General features: G+C 38.2%; 4 protein-coding genes and 1 long non-coding RNA gene across 9 annotated transcripts in view; 1 reads left to right on the top strand and 4 right to left on the bottom strand.

The window, feature by feature from the left end:
- The window catches only part of LOC117782768 (box A-binding factor), a 92,897-nt gene that overhangs the window by 48,878 nt on the left and 23,075 nt on the right, over window positions 1-20,944 (top strand).
- LOC117782778 lies at window positions 1,166-1,957 on the bottom strand. The gene is made up of 2 exons (XR_004617331.1): window positions 1,700-1,957; window positions 1,166-1,642 (listed from the first exon to the last, which is right to left on the bottom strand). It is a non-coding gene; the product is annotated as an uncharacterized LOC117782778 (long non-coding RNA).
- Window positions 2,170-3,627, bottom strand: LOC117782776. Its single transcript, XM_034619812.1, has one exon. It carries the CDS (start codon window positions 3,589-3,591, stop codon window positions 2,827-2,829), a length of 765 nt encoding a protein of 254 aa, XP_034475703.1. The 5' UTR covers window positions 3,592-3,627; the 3' UTR covers window positions 2,170-2,826.
- LOC117782769 (vicilin-like seed storage protein At2g18540) lies at window positions 4,256-9,556 on the bottom strand. 5 transcript variants are annotated; one of them, XM_034619801.1, is made up of 4 exons: window positions 7,973-9,556; window positions 5,902-6,071; window positions 4,413-5,562; window positions 4,256-4,370 (listed from the first exon to the last, which is right to left on the bottom strand). In XM_034619801.1, exons 1-3 carry the CDS (start codon window positions 9,394-9,396, stop codon window positions 4,433-4,435), a joined length of 2,724 nt encoding a protein of 907 aa, XP_034475692.1. In that variant the 5' UTR covers window positions 9,397-9,556; the 3' UTR covers window positions 4,256-4,370; window positions 4,413-4,432. The 5 variants fall into 5 exon arrangements, with proteins under 5 accessions (XP_034475692.1, XP_034475693.1, XP_034475696.1 ...); XM_034619802.1 differs by lacking the exon at window positions 5,902-6,071 and adding an exon at window positions 5,615-5,735 and having other exon boundaries at window positions 4,256-4,465; XM_034619805.1 differs by lacking the exon at window positions 5,902-6,071 and having other exon boundaries at window positions 4,413-4,430; window positions 7,967-9,555.
- On the bottom strand, window positions 10,281-11,220 carry LOC117782775. Its single transcript, XM_034619811.1, has one exon. It carries the CDS (start codon window positions 11,101-11,103, stop codon window positions 10,339-10,341), a length of 765 nt encoding a protein of 254 aa, XP_034475702.1. The 5' UTR covers window positions 11,104-11,220; the 3' UTR covers window positions 10,281-10,338.

Genomic DNA, 20,944 nt, shown 5'->3' with positions numbered 1-20,944 from the left:
GCTACTTTCGAAAATCTCAATAAAAAAAAATAAATGCTTTCTAATACCTTGTCTAATAAAAATAAAAGGCGTGGTCTTATAAATATTTAAATAAATTTAATTTTTATTTAAAAAGTACTATGCTCCAAAGAAAATGCGCTAAGATCCAGTCCCCGGTGTGAATATGATATATAAGCTTTTGGTCTGATTTTTCTTTGAAGTTTTGTGTTCCAGTTCTTAGCACCAGTTAATTTTGAATAACGTCTTCTCATGGGAGGGTGTTTAGGAATATAAACTGGAGGTGACGCTGAGCTTGATTCCGTGTTGTCCACAAAATCATTCCAAGTACGATCATATTTGCGGTCCTTTAGAGACTTTGGCTTATAGTGCAAACGATCCATACGCTCCTTGATGGTCGATGACAGAGTTGGTTCACGATCCGCGGATAAGGCATGACCGAGGATTTACCATTATCTAAGTATTCTAACCAGGTTTGTTTGTATACTCGCCCTTCAAGAGAGCTGGGTCGATAAAACTGTCGATCCAAGCTTGAATGATTAACTGTCGTGTTAGCCTTACGAACTTCCTTTCGCAGCTCCCAACAACTATTCTTAAGCACAGATGATTGATTGGCTGATTGACGGATGTCACGCCTTGATATATTTATTAACTGAATGAAATGCTTTGAGGGATTCATCTTCTGCTGTTCGAATTTTGAAACCTTCTGGTCTTTGGTATTCTTTTGCCAAATATTAATATTGAGATATTACTACAGTGAAAATTAATTTAAAATGTTTTTCTGAATAAATATGAGAAATTGTAATGCCTTAAATTGTGCTCAATCAACAAAACCAGACTACTGTGTATTTTAGGAGTACAGGTCTTGTCAGTAAACACCCTTCCGTACTCAGTTACCTAAAAGAATGGATTAGATTTCTGGGAAACCAAATCCTGCTAGCGCCATAAACATGTTCACTGAGTTTTATCCAAAACTCTTGTGTTTTTAATATATATATATCTTATTTTCGAAGATATAGTTTAATATATCCTTAAAAAACTAAGTTTCAAGTCAAAATTAAGACCAGCTAGTGCTCCTTTAACTATTAAGTGCAATATTAAATATTATTCATTGAAAATAATAAAATAAATTGTATTTTTAATACAGAAATAAAATTAATATAAGCTACTTTTGGTTAAACACTGCATATTTTTATTTAAAATGTACTACGTTCTAATGAAAATGCGCTAGGACTTATATCGCTGAATTTGCGCTTATGACAATAACGCTTGAACCTATTTATTATCAAGGGATTAGTAGTTCCGTCCATATATGTGCTTAAAGGTGCCCTCGTCCTTTTAATAGGTTTGCTTCCAATGGTATATTTTGAACTAGTTTTTCCCATGTCAGAGTGTATAAACTGACAGTGATATTTATTTTTGTGTGTGTCTTTGCATATCAGTCTATGATGATCCAAATATCTTTTTCCCTTGGCTAAGAGGTTCTTGACAGACCTACTTTCTCGCTTGCGAACGTCAAGTTGTACACATGTATCATTGGGCTCGTCATCAAGAAAGACAGGTTCATATTTTGGAATACTTTTATAAATCGGTCTATATTGAATTCGATCTTTATGCTGTGCGATCATCGATTCTGTGGCAGAGTCTATATATGATCTGGAATAAGTTCTTTTTGGTAACATCAGAGAAATAACATTGTTACCTATTTTTTTTAGCCAGGTTCGACTATAGATGCGCTGACTAAGTGGTTGGGGTCTGTAGAACAGTCGATCAATTCGTGAACATCGCTTGTATTTTTCAATGAGGTCCATTTTGTGAGCTCTGTTACGCAGCTCCCAACACGAATTCATCCACAAAGTAGAGTTAGCAGACCGATGGAGACATTGTCCCGATTTGCCAGACAACCCACAGAATTTCCTTAACGAATGCATTTATATTTTAGAATTTTGACATCGACGAATTAAAAATAAGATAATGTAAACCTGAATTTTCAATTTAAAATATGTTTTAAATTTTAAATGCTTGGGTTGCTTAGTTTTAAAATAATACGAATCTTGTCGGATTCTTGGTCCGACACCTTGGAAATATTTAGTTCTTGGAGTTCTTTGGGATTGGGCTTGATATAGCATTACCACGACTATTTTTTAATTACAAACAAAAAGAAAAGTTTGGGTTAGAAACTTTAAAGTTTATTCAATTGATTCTATTTATAATGCTGTCTTAAAATCCAGTTCATTTGTCCATCTTCAAGCAGTCGCATTCACTAGATTTCTTCGGTACAGTTGGTTCTTTTTTGCACTCCGAGAAACTGGGTGTTGGAGCTGGTTTTTTTGTGCACTTCGCCTTATGGCGTACGTGTTTACAGCTGGGCTTGGGCCTGTTCTTGTCACCGCAAGATGAGTCCTTTGCGTACAGCCTATTATTAATAAATCCCACCGGACACTCAGTAAATCGCAAGGGCAACAAAAGTCGCGTTACCAATTTTTGCAGCATTTTATTTTGAATTTTGAATATACAAATTATTTCGAAAGTAAAGTATTAATTTTGAATGAGGTCTGCTCATGGGGAAAGACTGTAGAGACTGACGATGTGGGGACTCAGCATTTTTAAGTATGTGTTACTTTGATTAGAAAACCAAGGCAAGGGTTGTCTTCAATAAGTTACTTCCATATATTTATTCAAAGATTGGTTCTGTATCGAGCCTCTGACTTTATTCTGGCGTCCTTTTAATTTTAAATTTTATAACTTAATTTCTATTGCGGATAACAACTCTTTAAACAATGACTCATTTGAAATAGTTCTGATATCTGCCGCATTAGACCTCATGCTCTAGGCTTCTCCACATCTTTTGGCTGGGGGCTGTCCTCTAGCGAATCGTCGTCTCAATATGGCCCAAGCATCGCACGTTGCTGGCGTGGAAAGGCAACGGCATTCGACGGGCGGTAATTCGAGTAACGGATCCTTTCTACACTCTGAAAAGCTTGGATACGGGGTTTTGCGTTTCTCGCAATTGCCAAGACTTTTGAATGCACTTCTGCATTTTGGAGGCTTTCGTCCGACCTTACAACAAGGCGCTTTAATGTACACACATAAGTTCTTAGTCTTTTCCTTGCCGCAAGTCAGGCTTTGTCCACCAGCAGCAGCACTACCAGTGCTGGCACCTCGTTTTCGCCTCACGATCTTGGGGCGTTTTAATTTCTCGTAGAGGCACACCTTTTTGGGTTTGATTAAGAGTCGAGGGCATTCGTTCCATGTTACTTGATATTTGCGCTTTCTCTTATCAGTTATGCGATAGTATTTCATATCGTAGCGAAGATCCATAACACAGAGATCAGGCTCGCAATCGTCCAGCTTCCACATAGACACAAGCTTTGGTCGCGCGAGTTTTTTCTTTGGCTTTTTTAACTGTGTAGGCTTAAGACCACAGGGATACTCTCTCAGTACTGCAAGTCCACACTTAGATTCCTGCTTCGGCTCATCACACTTTTCAGAATCCGAATAGTTTCGAAATTGCTGATTAAGAAGTCCGACCGAACCAAGACGAACGAACGACGATAATCTGCTGGCCAAGGAATTTCGCGGAATGGACAGCATTATCAAAATTAGAAAAAACAAAAATTTATAATTTATTGAAAATTTAGGTCATTAAATTTCTATGCCCAAAGCCGAAATGAAAAGAAAACTTAATGTTACAGCCAATGGAAAACTTCAATTCATTCTCATAGTGTACTAGATCTAAAATTTTTGCAAAATATAAAATCATCGCCACCTAAGATCAAAACTTCGAAAATGCGTTGCCAACATTGAGTAGAGCTTAAAATCAAAGTGTAAAGATTGAAAGAATCAATCGATAAGTCGATTAATCTGCAAATAAAACATTGAGTTAAAAATATCGGGATTTCTCGTCACTTTTTTCAAAAAAGAGGCCAAATTTTGATAAAATTGACATTCCCCTAGGAAATCGATTAATATTTCACCCGTTAGTCGGGTATTCCAAAAATCATCCATTGTGTATAAAAAAAAAAAAAATGTAGTGACGAAAAAAAAATTGAGTTTTCAAGTGTATAATCGCATACGTGAAATCGAGTTGTCGATGTAGTTTTACAAGACTACTTAACATTGGCAGTAAACATATTAGTAACAAATCTTGAGCAGAATTTCCCAATATTATCATTGACTATTTTAGTTTAATGTACATAACATACATATGTATCACTGACACGATTTCAGCAGCTTAATAAAATAATATAATAAAACATTTGAATTTATAATTAATTTATTCAAATTTCACAATTTTTAAATGGATTTAGAAGAGGATCGATGACAATCTTGATCCTCTACGATGTTTTCATATCTACGACCGCAGTGAAACGCGACTATTCTCGTCCTTTTGCTTACGGCAAACCATCTCATTGATAGGCTTTTCTTCCTTCTGCTAACGGCCAAAGCTGGCATTTGCAACGTACGGCTTTTCTTCCTGTAGCTTTTTGCAAGAAATGTCGTACAGCTCTGGTTTCTCTTCCTGTAGCTTTTTGCTCACGACTTGACCAAAGAAATCTATTGGCTTTTCATCTTTTTGCTTCTTGCTAAAGATTTCATAAATTGAAGCAAAAGGTTTCTCTTCCTTCTGCTTTTTGCAAAAGCTTTCTAATGCAACTAAGGGCTTCTCTTCCTTTTGCTTCTTACAGGAGACATCATCATCTACTGGTTTCTCTTCCCGTTGTTTCTTGCCAAAGCTTCCATTCACAGAGAAGGGTTTTTCCTCCTGTTGCTTTTTGCTTACGACCTGACCAAAGACATCTACGGGCTTTTCTTCCTTATGCCGGAAGGAGACCATCTCATTGATATCTATAGGTTTCTCTTCCTTTTGCCGAAAGGAGACCATCTCATTGATATCTACAGGTTTCTCTTCTTTTTGCTTCTTACAGGAGACATCGTCATCTACTGGTTTCTCTTCCCGTTGTTTCTTGCCAAAGCTTCCATTCACAAAGAAGGGTTTTTCCTCCTGTTGCTTTTTGCTTACGACCTGACCAAAGACATCTACGGGCTTTTCTTCCTGTAGCTTTTTGCAAGAAATGTCGTATAGCTCTGGTTTCTCTTCCTGTAGCTTTTTGCTCACGACTTGACCAAAGAAATCTAATGGCTTTTCATCTTTTTGCTTCTTGCTAAAGATTTCATGAATTAAAGCAAAAGGTTTCTCTTCCTTTTGCTTCTTACAGGAGACATCATCTACTGGCTTCTCTTCCCGTTGTTTCTTGCCAAAGCTTCCATTCACAGAGAAGGGTTTTTCCTCCTGTTGTTTTTTGCTTACGACCTGACCAAAGACATCTACGGGCTTTTCTTCCTTATGCCGGAAGGAGACCATCTCATTGATATCTATAGGTTTCTCTTCCTTTTGCAGGAAGGAGACCATCTCATTGATATCTACAGGTTTCTCTTCCTTTTGCTTCTTACAGGAGACATCATCTACTGGTTTCTCTTCCCGTTGTTTCTTGCCAAAGCTTCCATTCACAGAGAAGGGTTTTTCCTCCTGTTGTTTTTTGCTTACGACCTGACCAAAGACATCTACGGGCTTTTCTTCCTGTAGCTTTTTGCAAGAAATGTCGTATAGCTCTGGTTTCTCTTCCTGTAGCTTTTTGCTCACGACTTGACCAAAGAAATCTAATGGCTTTTTATCTTTTTGCTTCTTGCTAAAGATTTCATAAATTGAAGCATAAGGTTTCTCTTCCTTCTGCTTTTTGCAAAAGCTTTCTAATGCAACTAAGGGCTTCTCTTCCTTTTGCTTCTTACAGGAGACATCGTCATCTACTGGTTTCTCTTCCCGTTGTTTCTTGCCAAAGCTTCCATTCACAGGGAAGGGTCTTTCCTCCTGTTGCTTTTTGCTTACGACCTGACCATAGACATCTACGGGCTTTTCTTCCTTATGCCGGAAGGAGACCATCTCATTGATATCTATAGGTTTCTCTTCCTTTTGCCGGAAGGAGACCATCTCATTTATATCTATAGGTTTCTCTTCCTTTTGCCGGAAGGAGACCATCTCATTGATATCTACAGGTTTCTCTTCCTTTTGCTTCTTACAGGAGACATCATCTACTGGTTTCTCTTCCCGTTGTTTCTTGCCAAAGCTTCCATTCACAGAGAAGGGTTTTTCCTCCTGTTGCTTTTTGCCTACGACCTGACCAAAGACATCTACGGGCTTTTCTTCCTGTAGCTTTTTGCAAGAAATGTCGTATAGCTCTGGTTTCTCTTCCTGTAGCTTTTTGCTCACGACTTGACCAACGACATCTACGGGCTTTTCCTCTTTTTGCTTCTTGCAGAAGATTTCAGTTGGTTTATCTTCACTTTGCTTTTTGTTGAAGATATCCCTATTCACGGCACAAGGTTTTTCTTCCTTCTGTTTCTTGCCGAAAACGACTGCTGGTTTTTCTTCCTTTTGTTTTTTGGTAAAGTTCACTAGTGTAGAGCGCGCCGACAGACACCGAAAAATGGGTCTGAAAGTACGGACACCGTTATTCTTAGTTATGGACAACATCCCGGAAATTTTGATACTTTAAGAAAAGCCAAAAGCCAAATAAATTTTGAAAAAATAAGTAAATTTTTAGGGATACTGTACCAAAACCAGAAAATAATTTTTAGATAAGTTGTTATTACGATGAAACAAGGCCGAGAACTGACTATTTGTAGTTGAAGGCTGGGCAGCTGGATAAATTTAGGTTTTCAAGGCCTTCTATGATGAAAATAAAATAAAGAAATAAATAAGATGATGTATCAGCCATGTTGCTAAGTTTCAAAATTAAAAATTAATTTAACAATTAATTTTAAATTTTTAATAAGCTTATTAATTAAGCATCTCTTAAACCAGAGCGAATAAATCGCAGCGGCAGCGGCGCGAATATATAATTACATTGCGTCTTATGAACGTATGCACACTAAAGCGGAGCGAATTCGTTTCGACGGCGAATTTGCAGCGTTTTTTTCCAGAACCGCGCATACAGCGTTTTTTCCGCTTGCCGCCAAGAACGCTAAAATTAGATTGCGCAGAAATTTGCTCATGTTCTGCGCTGATGACGTCACATGTGATGCATGTGTTGAATTTTTGCCTTGTTTACATGTTAAATTACTATATTTTGGCATTTAATACAATATAATTATAATAATATAATACGAGAAGCAGTTTTTAACATATAATCATTCACTTTTATTGAAAAATATTTATTAAAAATCATCACATGTGACGTTCACGCGTTTAGCTGTTTATGCGCAATGTCTTTTTTGGCTGTCATTCGAAGAAGACATTTTTTCGAATAAAGAACCCGCGAATAAATTCGCCGCGGTGTGAACACACTTGCGATTTTGGCGCGAAAAACATCACGCAGTTTATTCGCGCCGCTGCCGCTGCGATTTATTCGCTCTGGTTTGATAGATGCTTTAAAAACTCAGACTTCTGCTTTTTGTAAGAGATGAGATACTACAGATATTAACTGACGTAATAGACAGAAAGTTGTCACACATATACTGCTATAAAGTCCACGCACATCAAAAAAAAAATCAAATATAGAGCGATTTTTCAATCTTTTCACCTAGTCCCATTATTAACGGTTGTAGTATGAATGACTGAAGCTTAAAATTCATAGAATGAATACAAATTAAAAAAGACTAACCTATAAGATCAATTGGCGCATAAAGTACCAGTAGAACATTCAACTAGTAGAGAAACGTTTAAGTCTTGTTGAAATCGTTAACACAAGATTACACTACCATAAACTTTTCTAAGAGTTTGTATTTTAATTTATTAATTAAATTTAATTCAAAAAAACTAAATTTAATTTACTAAGAATTTATTCAATTTAATTATCAATTATACGATTTGATAAAGAATATGACATTCTCGTTTCTCTATGATGTTCCAGTCTATGATCGCAGTGACAAGCGGCTTTTTACCAGCACTTCTATGGGTTTCTCGTCCTTCTGTTTTCGGCAAACCATCTCATTCATAGGATTTTCTTCCTTCTGCTTACGGTCAAAGCTGGCATTTGCAACGAACGGCTTTTCTTCCTGCTGCTTTTTGCAAGAAATGTCGGAGAGCTCTGGTTTCTCTTCCTTTTGCCGGAAGGAGACCATCTCATTGATATCTACAGGTTTCTCTTCCTTTTGCCGGAAGGAGACCATCTCATTGATATCTACAGGTTTCTCTTCCTTTTGCCGGAAGGAGACCATCTCATTGATATCTATAGGTTTCTCTTCTTTTTGCCGGAAGGAGACCATCTCATTGATATCTACAGGTTTCTCTTCCTTTTGCCGGAAGGAGACCATCTCATTGATATCTATGGGTTTCTCTTCCTTTTGCCGGAAGGAGACCATCTCATTGATATCTATGGGTTTCTCTTCCTTTTGCCGGAAGGAGACCATCTCATTGATATTCATAGGTTTCTCTTCCTTTTGCCGGAAGGAGACCATCTCATTGACATTTATAGGCTTCTCTTCCTTTTGCCGGAAGGAGACCATCTCATTGATATCTATAGGTTTCTCTTCCATTTGACGGAAGGCCACCATCTCATTGATATCTATAGGTTTCTCTTTTTGCTTCTTACAGGAGACATCGTCATCTACTGGTTTCTCTTCCCGTTGTTTCTTGCCAAAGCTTCCATTCACGGAGAAGGGTTTTTCCTCCGGTTGCTTTTTGCTAACGACCTGACCGTAGACATCTACGGGCTTTTCTTCCTGTAGCTTTTTGCTTAAGATTTCCCCGTAGATTTCTGGCTTTTCTTCCTTTTGCTTTTTGCAAAAGTTTTCTAATGCAACGAATGGCCTCTCATCTTTCTGCTTACGTCGAAAGCTTTGTATTTTCACAGAATATGGCTTCTCTTCCTTTTGCTTCTTACAGGAGACATCATCATCTACTGGTTTCTCTTCCCGTTGTTTCTTGCCAAAGCTTCCATTCACAGAGAAGGGTCTTTCCTCCTGTTGCGTTTTGCTTACGACCTGACCAAAGACATCTACGGGCTTTTCTTCCTGTAGCTTTTTGCATAAGATTTCCCCGTAGATTTCTGGTTTTTCTTCCTGTTGCTTTCTGCAGAAGCTTTCCAATGCAACGAAGGGCTTTTCATCCTTTTGCTTGCGATAAGAGCACTGTATCTTTACAGAATATGGCTTCTCTTCTTTTTGCTTCTTGCAGGAGACATCGAAACTTTCTGATGGTTTTTCTTCACTTCGCTTCCTGTAGAAGATTTTGCCATGCACAGTGAAAGGCTTTTCCTCCTTCTGTTTCCTGCCAAAGACATTCACTGGTCTTTCTTCCTTTTGTTTTCTGGTAAAATTCATGAGAGTTGAATTGACTGACAGACACCGATAAATTGGTCTGACAGTGTGGACACCGTTATTTTTTGCAATGGACAACATCCCGGAAATATTTTAATTCGTACGAATAAAAAGATTTAAAATTGGAAAATCTGATTTTTTGGGGACTCTGAACCAAAAGCAGAAATGAAATTTTTCAGACTAGTTGTTATTCTAATGAGTTCGGGCCAAAAACTGACTATTTTAAGTTAAAGGCTGGGGAGCAGGCAAAATTTCGGCATTAAGAGCCTACTTTGGTCGGAAATTACACATAAAAATTGAGAGGTGCATTTCAATGTTCTATAAGGCTCTTTATTTTCTAAAACCTGTATTATGGCTATATAAGCGATGCAGTCCCTACTTATAAGCCTAGAATCTCCAACTGAGACGTAACAATATACACAAAATTATGGGGTGCCCGTACATGGTACCCATAGGGACTAGCGTTTACTTGATTTCGGTATATAACCCGATCTGATCGGACAGTCGAGGCATATTTTCCACATCAGCTGTATATATTGCTAATCGCCTTTCGCACGCTTAGAGTTGCTTTCGTCACTAGCGCGGACTGCTGTCCGCAGTGATTTCAACCCAAAATCACCAAAAACGATTTCCAAGGTCACAACAATGATAATAACTGATTCTTGTGTGATTCAGTAGACGAATCGATTTAGTTGCTTTACCTTAAATAAATACCGTGATTCTGGTCAAAAAATCTTATGCATGCATATTTTCACTAGCACTATAATATGTATATGAGGCTGTCGTAGGCACGATTGCTTTAAAATTTTTAGTTCAGTATGAAATAAATCAAACTACAAGGCTACCAAACACTCTGCGTTGATAAATTCCCTCAACTAGCTAATGATTGTTAATCTAGTAATAATTAAACACGCAAGAAAATCTTTTTATCGTAATAAGTACATATTTAATCAATGATTTATCGATTGTTTTCTTAAAATAATAGTATTCATTTTTAGTTAAATCAAAGCTTAAATTATAAATCTACTTTTGACAGGGATTCAGTTGCATAGTGCCAGTTTGCCGGAGTCGTCTATTCAGATAAGCGAGTAGATGACACATTGATATTTCATCAAGGCATTCGCATTCAGTTCGTCGTTTTCCACGCAACTTCGGGCGGCTGCATTCTGAGAAGGATGGATATGGCGCCTTGACCTTTTTGCATTCACTCGGCCAACGAACGCGATGGCAACGAACGGGAACTCGCACAGGCCTACAACGGGGCATCGTAATGCGGCGACATTTTAGATCTCCTTTCGGCTTGCAGGATTCTGGCAATGCGCAAGCCGTGTCCGGTTTCTCTAAGGGCTTGCGACGAACAATCGGAGGATGTTGAACCTTCGCGGTGCAGCAGATTTTCTTGGGCTTGATCTTTAATGGCGGACACTCTACCCATGTAACTTGATACTTGCGTTTGTTCTTGTCAGACTCTTTGTACAAGCACTTGTCAAAGCTCGGGAAATCCTTGTCTATACATTCCGAGCCACAGCATTCATCCTTGAACTTGATTAAATGATAAAATGGAAAGGTTTCCTCTATATCCTTCCGCCGACGTGGCTTAGGGTGGTCATCAACGCAATCAGTATCCGACTTCTTCTTTTGACTCTTGCCCTTGGACAGGCATGTGGGAGAGGGGCTATATTCCTTTGCCTTGAACGAGCGAGCTGAACTTGTCATAATAGTTCGCACATGACGCTGAAGCAATTGAGACTCGGCTGCAATAGTCTTCCAAAACATCATTTTTAACATATCTGAATTTTGAGGCCGAAAATTAGAAAAAACTATTTGAATTTGGATTAAAAAAACGAAAATGTTTAGGATTTAAATTTGAGTGCTGTTCAAACCAGACTAAAGCATTTCACTTTAAAGTTTCTTGGTCGAGATGAATTTCAATGACAAACTTCTCCTCGCCAACTGCAATTAACAAAAAATTTCCAACTAAAAATATGAGTTTTTGAATAACTAGATTACTAGATAACTAGCATGGAAAAAATTAGATAAGATTCCCAATTGCTTAAGTTTCCAAGAAGATTTGAGCTAATTTAATTTGCACATTCAGATGTCCCTAAGGTAAATTAATAGATAGCTTTCGTTAAGCTATTTTTGTTACTTAACTTGATGTGTATCTGTATCAGTAATTTGCTTAACACTTTTCACCGGCTTGATATAACTAAAAGATCGCTTAAATATGTACATACATATATTTGGTCTGTCTATCTGCTGCCTATTCTGATTATCCATGTAAATGCAAAACAACAACAAAAAATAAAAGAACAGTCAAGTCTTCATCGCATGCAAAGCATCTTTGGGGTTCCTGCTGAGCATGTGCAAATGCAAAATAAGAGGAAATGAAAAAAATGAAAAAAAAGAGAGAAATGTGGAGACACTGCGTGCTATATTAAAGTCGCTTTATAGCAAATTACCAATGCAGATATATACGAGTACACACAAATCAGTTATACTCGGCATCTATCAGCATATGGATACATTTATCGTACATACTCATACTCGTACTCGTACTCTTATATGTATGCAGGCCGCATTTATTTGAGCTCGACTTCCAGTTTCAGATTCGACGTTGAGCTCAAGTTTGATGTACGAGCGCGCTTCTACCAAATGCATGTGCATAATCAAGCAAGAAACCGCTGAGAAGACAATCGAAATGAGTTGAATCACATTAACTCGTAAGCAGCTGCCAAAAGGCAAAGCGCAGGCTCGGCTTCAACATAATTGATGGATGGATGGGTTGCTTACCTTCGATACTCTTCAGCATACATATGTGTACTCTTGATATTCTCTGCCCTCGTTGCCATGACAACCATATGTTCTGGTTGTATCTGTTGCTTATTGCTTAAGGCTATATCTTTCGCCTACCTGACTAAATAATGATGTCGCATTATTTATGCCGCGACTGATTTGCATAGACGAAGCGAGCCAGGGCCCAGAGTTGTGTGTTCTTTGGCAAAGGCAATGCTTTCTTTAATAAATGTTTAATTTATAATTGATTTTCAAGGATCCCAAACAACACAACTACAACTACAACTACAACAACATATTTATCTATATAAGTGCCTTGGCTAAACCTTATAAGTTGTGCACAACCCACGGGGCAACCGAACCGCAAAAGGATTTTGCCCGCGCACGAAAACACTTAATTAATTCGCACAGTCAGACAAGTTTCAGGCAGAGACAAGGGAGAAGAGAGCCCATCCGACTGGTCAGACAGCTACAACCACTGCTCACACAGACACACACACACACCCACATATAATAGAAATAATTAGAAATTAGAATGGAAAATGTTTGAAAGGCAAGTTGACGATAACAACGCCTTAGAAATGCGACTGAGTAACTGCTATATGATTTAAACTACATACGAGTAACTATTCCTACTTTCTTACAAGTCCCTTTTTGTAACCCAGCGCCAGCCAGACCTGTCATGTGGCTAAAAGTTCTTGCCAACGTCATAAGCAGTTTCGATTAACTTTGTATTACGACAAAATAATTGGAGACGGCACATTGCGCACATATTTATATCGAGTAGTCGACAGTTTAGGAACTACATTCCGATATCTTATCGACTGTTCTTACATTTTGCAACAATTATTTTATTTCAAATTCGACATTTAATATTAGCTTAATTTAAATATTTTATTATTATTACAGTTTTGAATACGATCGATAAATCTAGAATCAAATTATCATATTTTTATTGGTTAATTTGCAATGATAATTGCCAATTTAATTGAGAATTCGATTAGGTTTATAACAGACATCAACCCTGCTCAAACTAATCAACATATTCGATAACAAAAGGCGCAATATGCGCACATATTTATATCGAGTAGTCGACAGTTTAGGAACTACATTCCGATATCTTATCGACTGTTCTTACATTTTGCAACAATTATTTTATTTCAAATTCGACATTTAATATTAGCTTAATTTAAATATTTTATTATTATTACAGTTTTGAATACGATCGATAAATCTAGAATCAAATTATCATATTTTTATTGGTTAATTTGCAATGATAATTGCCAATTTAATTGAGAATTCGATTAGGTTTATAACAGACATCAACCCTGCTCAAACTAATCAACATATTCGATAACAAAAGGCGCAATATGCGCACATATTTATATCGAGTAGTCGACAGTTTAGGAACTACATTCCGATATCTTATCGACTGTTCTTACATTATGCAACAATTATTTTATTTAAAATTCGACATTAAATATTGGCTTAATTTAAATATTTTATTATTATTACAGTTTTGAATACAATCGATAAATCTAGAATCAAATTAACATCTTATTGTTGGTTAATTTGCAATGATAATTGCCAAATTAATTGAGAATTCGATTAGGTTTATAACAGACATCAACCCTGCTCAAACTAATCAACATATTCGATAACAAAAGGCGGTCGGAGAGCAGCAGGGTGAACGACAGGACAACGCCAAGGACTACAAATGACGTGAGGATACATTTGCTGCTAATATCCGTTTACGTCTTTAGTTGCAGGAAAATTACAATATTTCGTGAGAGATAGTTTGCATGACGCGGGGCGAACCGCACACTAACACCCCCAGCTGTGTATCTATATAGTATACGAATACTATACTAAATAGATACTTTTGTATCTCATTTAAATTTCACATTTTTGGGCTACAAGAAAAACGCCAAGCGAAAAATGAGCTGGGCTCGAGAGCCAAAGCTTGAGCTAATTTGCTAGAGCTGCGTGGGTTGGGGTAGACAAGTGTATGGTTCGGGTTCTGGGCCGGATTAAAGCCCGGCAAGTGGACACAGACAAGGGCCGACAAGGCTTGGCACAGAGACAGAGACAGCGGTATGAGGTTTCGGTTTTCGGTTTGCTTTTGCTGCTTAGCCAAATTATATTATGACTTGTTTAAAATTCAAATTTGAAAACACTAAAATCATGTTTTCGATGTCTGGTCTGGGCGGGGAGTTGGAGCAGGCGGGGGAGGCGGGAAGGCGGGGCAGGCTCGTTGATAGTTTGGGCAAGGGTTTAAATAGCGCACGCGGCAAGCACTTGGCTATGCCAAGTTACAAGGGACAGTATGGGGTAGTTTCCTATCTTTGCCCGCCGTCGCCGTTGCCGTCACCACTTGCAACTTTTGTCTCGACTGGCTCAAGGCAATGTCCTTTGCTTCGATATCCTTACAGTGGCTGTTTGTGTGTGTGAGTGTGTGTGTTTGTGCTTATTATATGTAGCCAAAACATAGTTTCCAGTTGCCACATAAATTTTGCATGCCATACGAAAACTTGCTTTTAAACAATTTTAATGATTTCATTAGTTCAATGCATAGAACTGGCAACTTAATGAGCGTAATTTAAAACATTGAATTGATTTTTTATAGCGACTTATAGCTTGTAAAGTAAGCTAGTCATAAGTATAGTCATTTATAATTTATAAGTATATAATTTAACTTAAGATTGCATGGTAAGCCGAAGACCTTGATAGTTGCATTGTTCAATGACCAAATCATTAGTTGAACCAAGTAATACTTGATTCGAATACCATTTTAAGCTAAAGAAATTAGGTAACTGTTCATAAGAGATAATCGACAATTATCTTAACTAATGTCACAGCAAATCACTTCGGTTGGTTACCATAAACAATTTTAAACCTTATGCAAACTGAACTGTATTGCAAACATGACTTAAATAATGCCGAATTTTAACTTGAAGAATTGTGAAGAATATCTTTATTTCTACATAATTGTTGATATTTCAGTGTGTAGAGTTTTAGCCAACATCATCATCAGTTTTCAGTCTTAACCACTTTGGTAACCAAGTCAATTAGGCTCATTTACAGGCAAAGGTAAAGTTTTGCTTGCGAAACTCTTGCACCTGCATAGAAAACACTATGTTCTATATATCCTTTAGCTATCCTTACAATCTAATTAACTGTCATTGTGTTAAAAAGACGCCAAACTGGCAACCAAAACTCGCTGCCACCCCGACCCCTGACACCCGTCACCCACGACCTATTGCCGAACAATGACAGGCCCATTGTTGGTAGCCCGACTGTTTGCGTGTCAGTCGTGACGGCCCAACCAGGGCAAGTTGCAAGTAGCTGCATGCCCCAACACCCTCTGTTCAGGCAAGTCACGTCATTAGAGGCGCTAATACTAATGCATTGGCAATAACTATGACTGCACAATTTTGCATGCTCTCACTCTCCCTCTCACTCTGCCCACCCCCTCTCTTTCACTCTCGCTCAGTCCCTTTGGAAACTAATCAATACAGCTAAATTTTAGCTTTAATTAAAAATGTCTGCGTGTGTAAACCGGGCAGGTGGTAGTATTTTAAGACAGGCTTCTATTGTGAGGAGCTTTCCTTATGCCTAAGTCTTCTGTCTACAAGTATGCAAAATGCCAAGAAGTCAGAGCGTCTAAGTCGGGAGCTAGTTAGCCATAGGAGTTGTGGCAATAACCGAACTGTCAGACTGATAATTGCATTGCATAATGCATAATTATGCCCAAGAGTTTGGGTAAACAAAGCCGCAGACATTCACTCAGAATAAACAGCAAGAGTTTAACTGCAAATAGTATTAGACTCTCTACTTGTCTATAGGTTTATATACCTTATTTCAATCTTCAACTAAAATATATAATTTCTGCCAATTTATACATTAAAAATAGTGAAAAATTGAAATGAAAGTAGCTTTGTTTCATTTGCTAAAAATATACAAGAAAATGTTGATGGTTTAATAGTAAACTATCTTTTGAATAGAGGATATTATAAACAGAATTATAAACAAAATATTAACTTTATTGATTAGTTTTATAGACTGTACTGCTTATAACTATTGCTGAATTGTTGGTATTTGGTTGGTTGGAATTGGTATTCTTGCTTGTTGCTAAATTCAACTCCAAATTTATAAGAGAGACATTATAATTTATCGACAAATGAAATAGTCATAGTACATAAGCCTTGAATATGCTTCCTGTTAACCCTGCACCGGTGTGTGGCCCCTGGACAACAAAGACAAGTCCGAATGATGCCGAATGTAATTACAAATCCCAAGCAAATATACTCATACACATACATACTCATGTCTGTGTGTGTGTGTGTGTGTGTGTGTGTGTGTGTAACTGCGGCTGCATTTAGTTTGATGTGTAAAATGAAGACATTTTGGTTGCGGTTTGAGTTTGAGCCCCGTCGGCTATAGATTTTCTTAGGCCAGCCAAGAATACACTCTCTCTCTCTCTCTCTCGCACACACACTCATTCGCTGTTATATACATAAGGTATAGCACACACACACATATGTATATATTTGAATATATATATAGATTTACCTGGTCTTCAGTGGCCCACATGGCCCCCTTTCCGCACCCCTTGGTCGCCTGCCCGTTGGCCATGCGGGGGCATCAATATAAACTGCCTTCAACATTTAATTAGTGTGTTTTCGCATACATAGAAACTGGTTGCTTGGTCATGTATACAACGTGGTCTTGCTCTATGCAAATGTCGACGCGCACAACTGTACATGCTTACACACACACACACACACACAGATATATACACATATATATACACATATACACATGTGCTGGTCGCATGCAGAAGACATTGACGTTCAGTTGGTTATGCAAATTCCATGCCAACACCTTTTCGGCCAAAGACCAAGACAAACTTAAGTGGGTGTGCGGCAGTGTGTATGCGTGTATAACATAGGCACTCACACAAGCTTAGACACATATACACGCACACACAATTGCCTTTTATAATTAATTTTACAGTTAAGTGTATTTCAAGAAAGTTAAATTTACGTAAATTCGAAAATTTTGAAAGGCCATTGCCTTGGCCAAATCCAACCGCCCCGCAGACAATATGGAGTGTGAGTGTGAGTATATGTGAGTGTGTGTGTGTGTGTGTGTGCGTGTTGGACAAGGCATAATGCCAGGACGAGACATCGCTGTGGTTTGTGTCTGAGACGTTTGACTGCTTTTTGGGGTTTAGTTCGCCCAGACTTGAGCTGAGTTTTATTGAAATTGCCCCGGGCAAGGGGTGGGGAGGGGAGGGAACGGGATGGCAGAAGGACTCGCCATCCAGGCAACACTTACATAATGCAATCTAATTATGTTTGTCAGGCCGTAAGAGTGTGCTGTAACCATACTGTCTGTCATTTGAGACAAAATGACGACCAAGAATTTAAATATGGCTGTAGGATAAGTTGTACAAGCATCTTAGATATAAATTATATATAATATAGATACAAGTATAGAAATTAATTGACTAATAAAAACCAGTCTACAGACATAAACTATTGTGGATCGATATTGCGAATAAATGGTCTAAATGGTTGCTAACTGTTATAAAGTGCAATCAGCTAACAAGTTTCAGTTCAGGTTCTCAGTAATTTGCGTTTTACGCATTTTGTTTAGCCTCCTACTATCATGGTGTCTTATCCTGACTAACTAATGACGCCAACGCCTAACTTGAAATATTGTTCAATAAATTGCTAAGCACAAAAAAGCAAACGAACACAAGGAAACAGAAGCACAGCTATCAACAAATGTATTTACTATATATAAATACATATATACACACGCATACATACATGCAGTTGAACGACTTGTCATTGGATCTGAGAGAGCTGAAGAACCGAACCATTCAACCATCCGAAAATATTTCAAATGCATGACAAATGCATAAGATTTCAACAATAGAGCTGAATGTGGGGCTAAGACGAGGAGAGGGCGGTAAAAAGCATGTAACCCTAAACAGTTAAGTGCAATAAATACATGACTCACACACAAAATGAGAGACTGACAAAGATAGAGAAAGAGATAGAATGTATGTACACGTTGCCGTAAACACAATCACAATCAAATAAATTACAAAGCATTTAATAATTCATTCAAAAAATAGCCACAAGCACATGGGTAGCCAGTGGCAGACCCACAAAAACTCAAACCTCCCTCGCCCCACAAAGCTTGATAATTTCAAAAATCAACAAGATACACACATGTATGTACATTTGTATATATTCATAACTGCAAATGCATTTTGACCACAAGTGCAAGGGTTGGGGGAGGCTTTTTAGGTTTTGCTTGCCTTGAGCTTGTCCTTATCCACTCACACAGTCACATAATCTCTCTCTCTCTCTTTCTATCTCTCTCCTTATCTCGCTCTCTCTCTCACTTCATCATGCTGTCTCTCTGTCTTTCACAATGCCATTGCACTCAATTAGAAGACTTTTGTCATTGTGTCCACATATACTATCACAAATTGTCTATCTCTTTTACTCACACATACACATCAGCATGCTTTTGTATATTGTGTTAAATTTTTGCAGCCATTTTTGTTATTTTGCACTTTTTGTTTAAATATTTGATGGCATGCATATTGATTGGTGCTCGGTGCAACGTGGCGCATGAGTAATAAATACTTAGTATATTTATATATTTACAGACTCTATAGGCACAATACTTGTTCTATGTATAGTTTATATAAAATTTGTGTATTTTCTCTCAACTTTTATTCTAAAGTATATGAAATACTTTAACTCAATTAATTGTATTCAAATTGAAGCATGCAAATGAAGAATAAATTCAAAATGCGAGTGCTAATTACAGTCGAATGCCAAGTACTTATGTCTTTTGTTCTTTCCCTTCACTTGAAAGCCTTAATGTCCTGTGCAGGAGTCAGTTGCAGGCATGGTCGTCAGAGATTCCTAGACACCTAAAACCCTAGCCAATGCCAAAGTCAAAGCCAACAGAGACAGCAACAGAGGCACTAATCAAGAAATCCAAAAAGCATAGCATATTTTCAGGCTGATTATATTTGCAGTCGACAAGCAGTTGGCAGTAGGCAGCGTCACACCTGGCCAGGTAAAGGCAGAGAGGTAATGAGGTAGAGAAGCAGAGAGGCACGGCCACAGACGGAAACCAACTGGCATGATTGCCAACTGGGTCTGGTGTCTGGTGTCCCACTCACATTGTTGGGCTTAAGTTGCGCCTAAGCGTTGCCAGCAGTCGGCTAGCCCTAATGTATGCAACAAATCTCGCCGAAGCAACGCATTTTGTAGCCATTTAAGCTACTTGCATAAATGTAGCTGCAACCGGCAAACGGCACCCTTCGTACCACCCCATTGAAAGAAAACACAGACCAACTGAGCTGAGCTCCCAAGGTAGGCTTCCAAATGCTAAGCACGGCATGAGCTTTAGGGGTAATGAGTGCCGCTTTCCTCATCTACCCTTTTCTTCCCTCCTCTGCGCAGACTTTGACCGAGCTCTGGGCCAGGGCTGCCCAATGTTGCAGTGTTGTCGCCTCCCTAACGTCTGCAAATGAATCTCATTTGCATTTAAATTAGGAATGAAGCTCGATTTGTTGTTGTTGCTGTTGCCGTTGCTTGTAACGTTACATGGGTCTAGGTCTGGTTCTAGTTTGGAGTCTGGTTTAGGTTGGGGAGACACTTTTTAATGAAGACAGCGGAGCTACTTAGGCGCCCATGCATGCATGCATGTCGCCACCTACTCGAGTCCTTGTCTCTCTCTCTCTCACACTCTTTCTCTCACACTCTTTCTCTCCTTTCTGCTACTTGCTCTGTTTGCATTGGAAATCTGGTTATAGAACTTTCCTACTTAGTTTCGCTGCGTTGGGCAGCTCATGGTTTTTGGACAAGTTGCACGATTGCATGGCAACTAATGGCCAACAGTTTGGGACAAATATGCTGGCAAATAGCACGGACAGTGACCCAAGACTGTGACCAAACGGGGGGGCTAGCTTTCAGCCAAATGGGCCACGTTATGGCAAATATGTTAATAACCTTTTTCGGGGCTGCTGTACAAAATTTTAATTAGAAATGTTATATGAGGCGCACGTTTTGCCTCTCCATATGCTGGCCAGTCCTGGCGATACTTGGACAACATTAGGGTTAAATCTGTGCTGGGAAAGAGAAGTTGTGGATTCAGTGAAAAGAGCAGATGAAGGCAGACAACATTGACCAGCAGCTGCTAAATAGAGAGACACTGATTAAAGTCTAATACTTCATGTATTGATTTTGACTCTAAAAAGAAAAACAAATACTCAAGATTTATTACTAATCTTTAATTACGTGTAGTTAAAATAAAACATAAGCATTGCATATGTTTTAATTACTTTTTAGCCTAGTAAAAAAGGCATGTATTTATATTTAGTTATTCAAGATTTATATGATTAACTGATAATAAATAAATCTTATTTGCTATCGTTACTCAGATAAATCTGCGCATTAATTCAAAGCATTTTCTTGTCTCAAGAATTATAATGAATGGCTTAATTTATGGTCTGCATATATATCTACTCTCATTAACAAGTATCTGACATTGCCTCGTTTTATCATTGAATCGCCCATTTGCTTACATTAATTTGCTCATTTCCCTGGCGTCGATAAAAGTGCTCGACATAGTCAAGAATTGGAATTACGACTCGTACTTGCCTTTAATTAACTAATCAGTAATGCGATAGTACAACAAACTAATGTGCAGCTCCCCTCGTGCTGCTGCCAAATGCAATGAATGCAGCTATTCATTTATGTCAACGGTAATGACATTTTACATTGGGTGTGTGCCG

Source organism: Drosophila innubila, assembly GCF_004354385.1.
Source record: "Drosophila innubila isolate TH190305 chromosome 2R unlocalized genomic scaffold, UK_Dinn_1.0 1_C_2R, whole genome shotgun sequence".
Classification (NCBI taxonomy): Eukaryota; Metazoa; Arthropoda; class Insecta; order Diptera; family Drosophilidae; genus Drosophila; species Drosophila innubila.
This window is presented reverse-complemented; position numbering and strand designations above follow the sequence as displayed.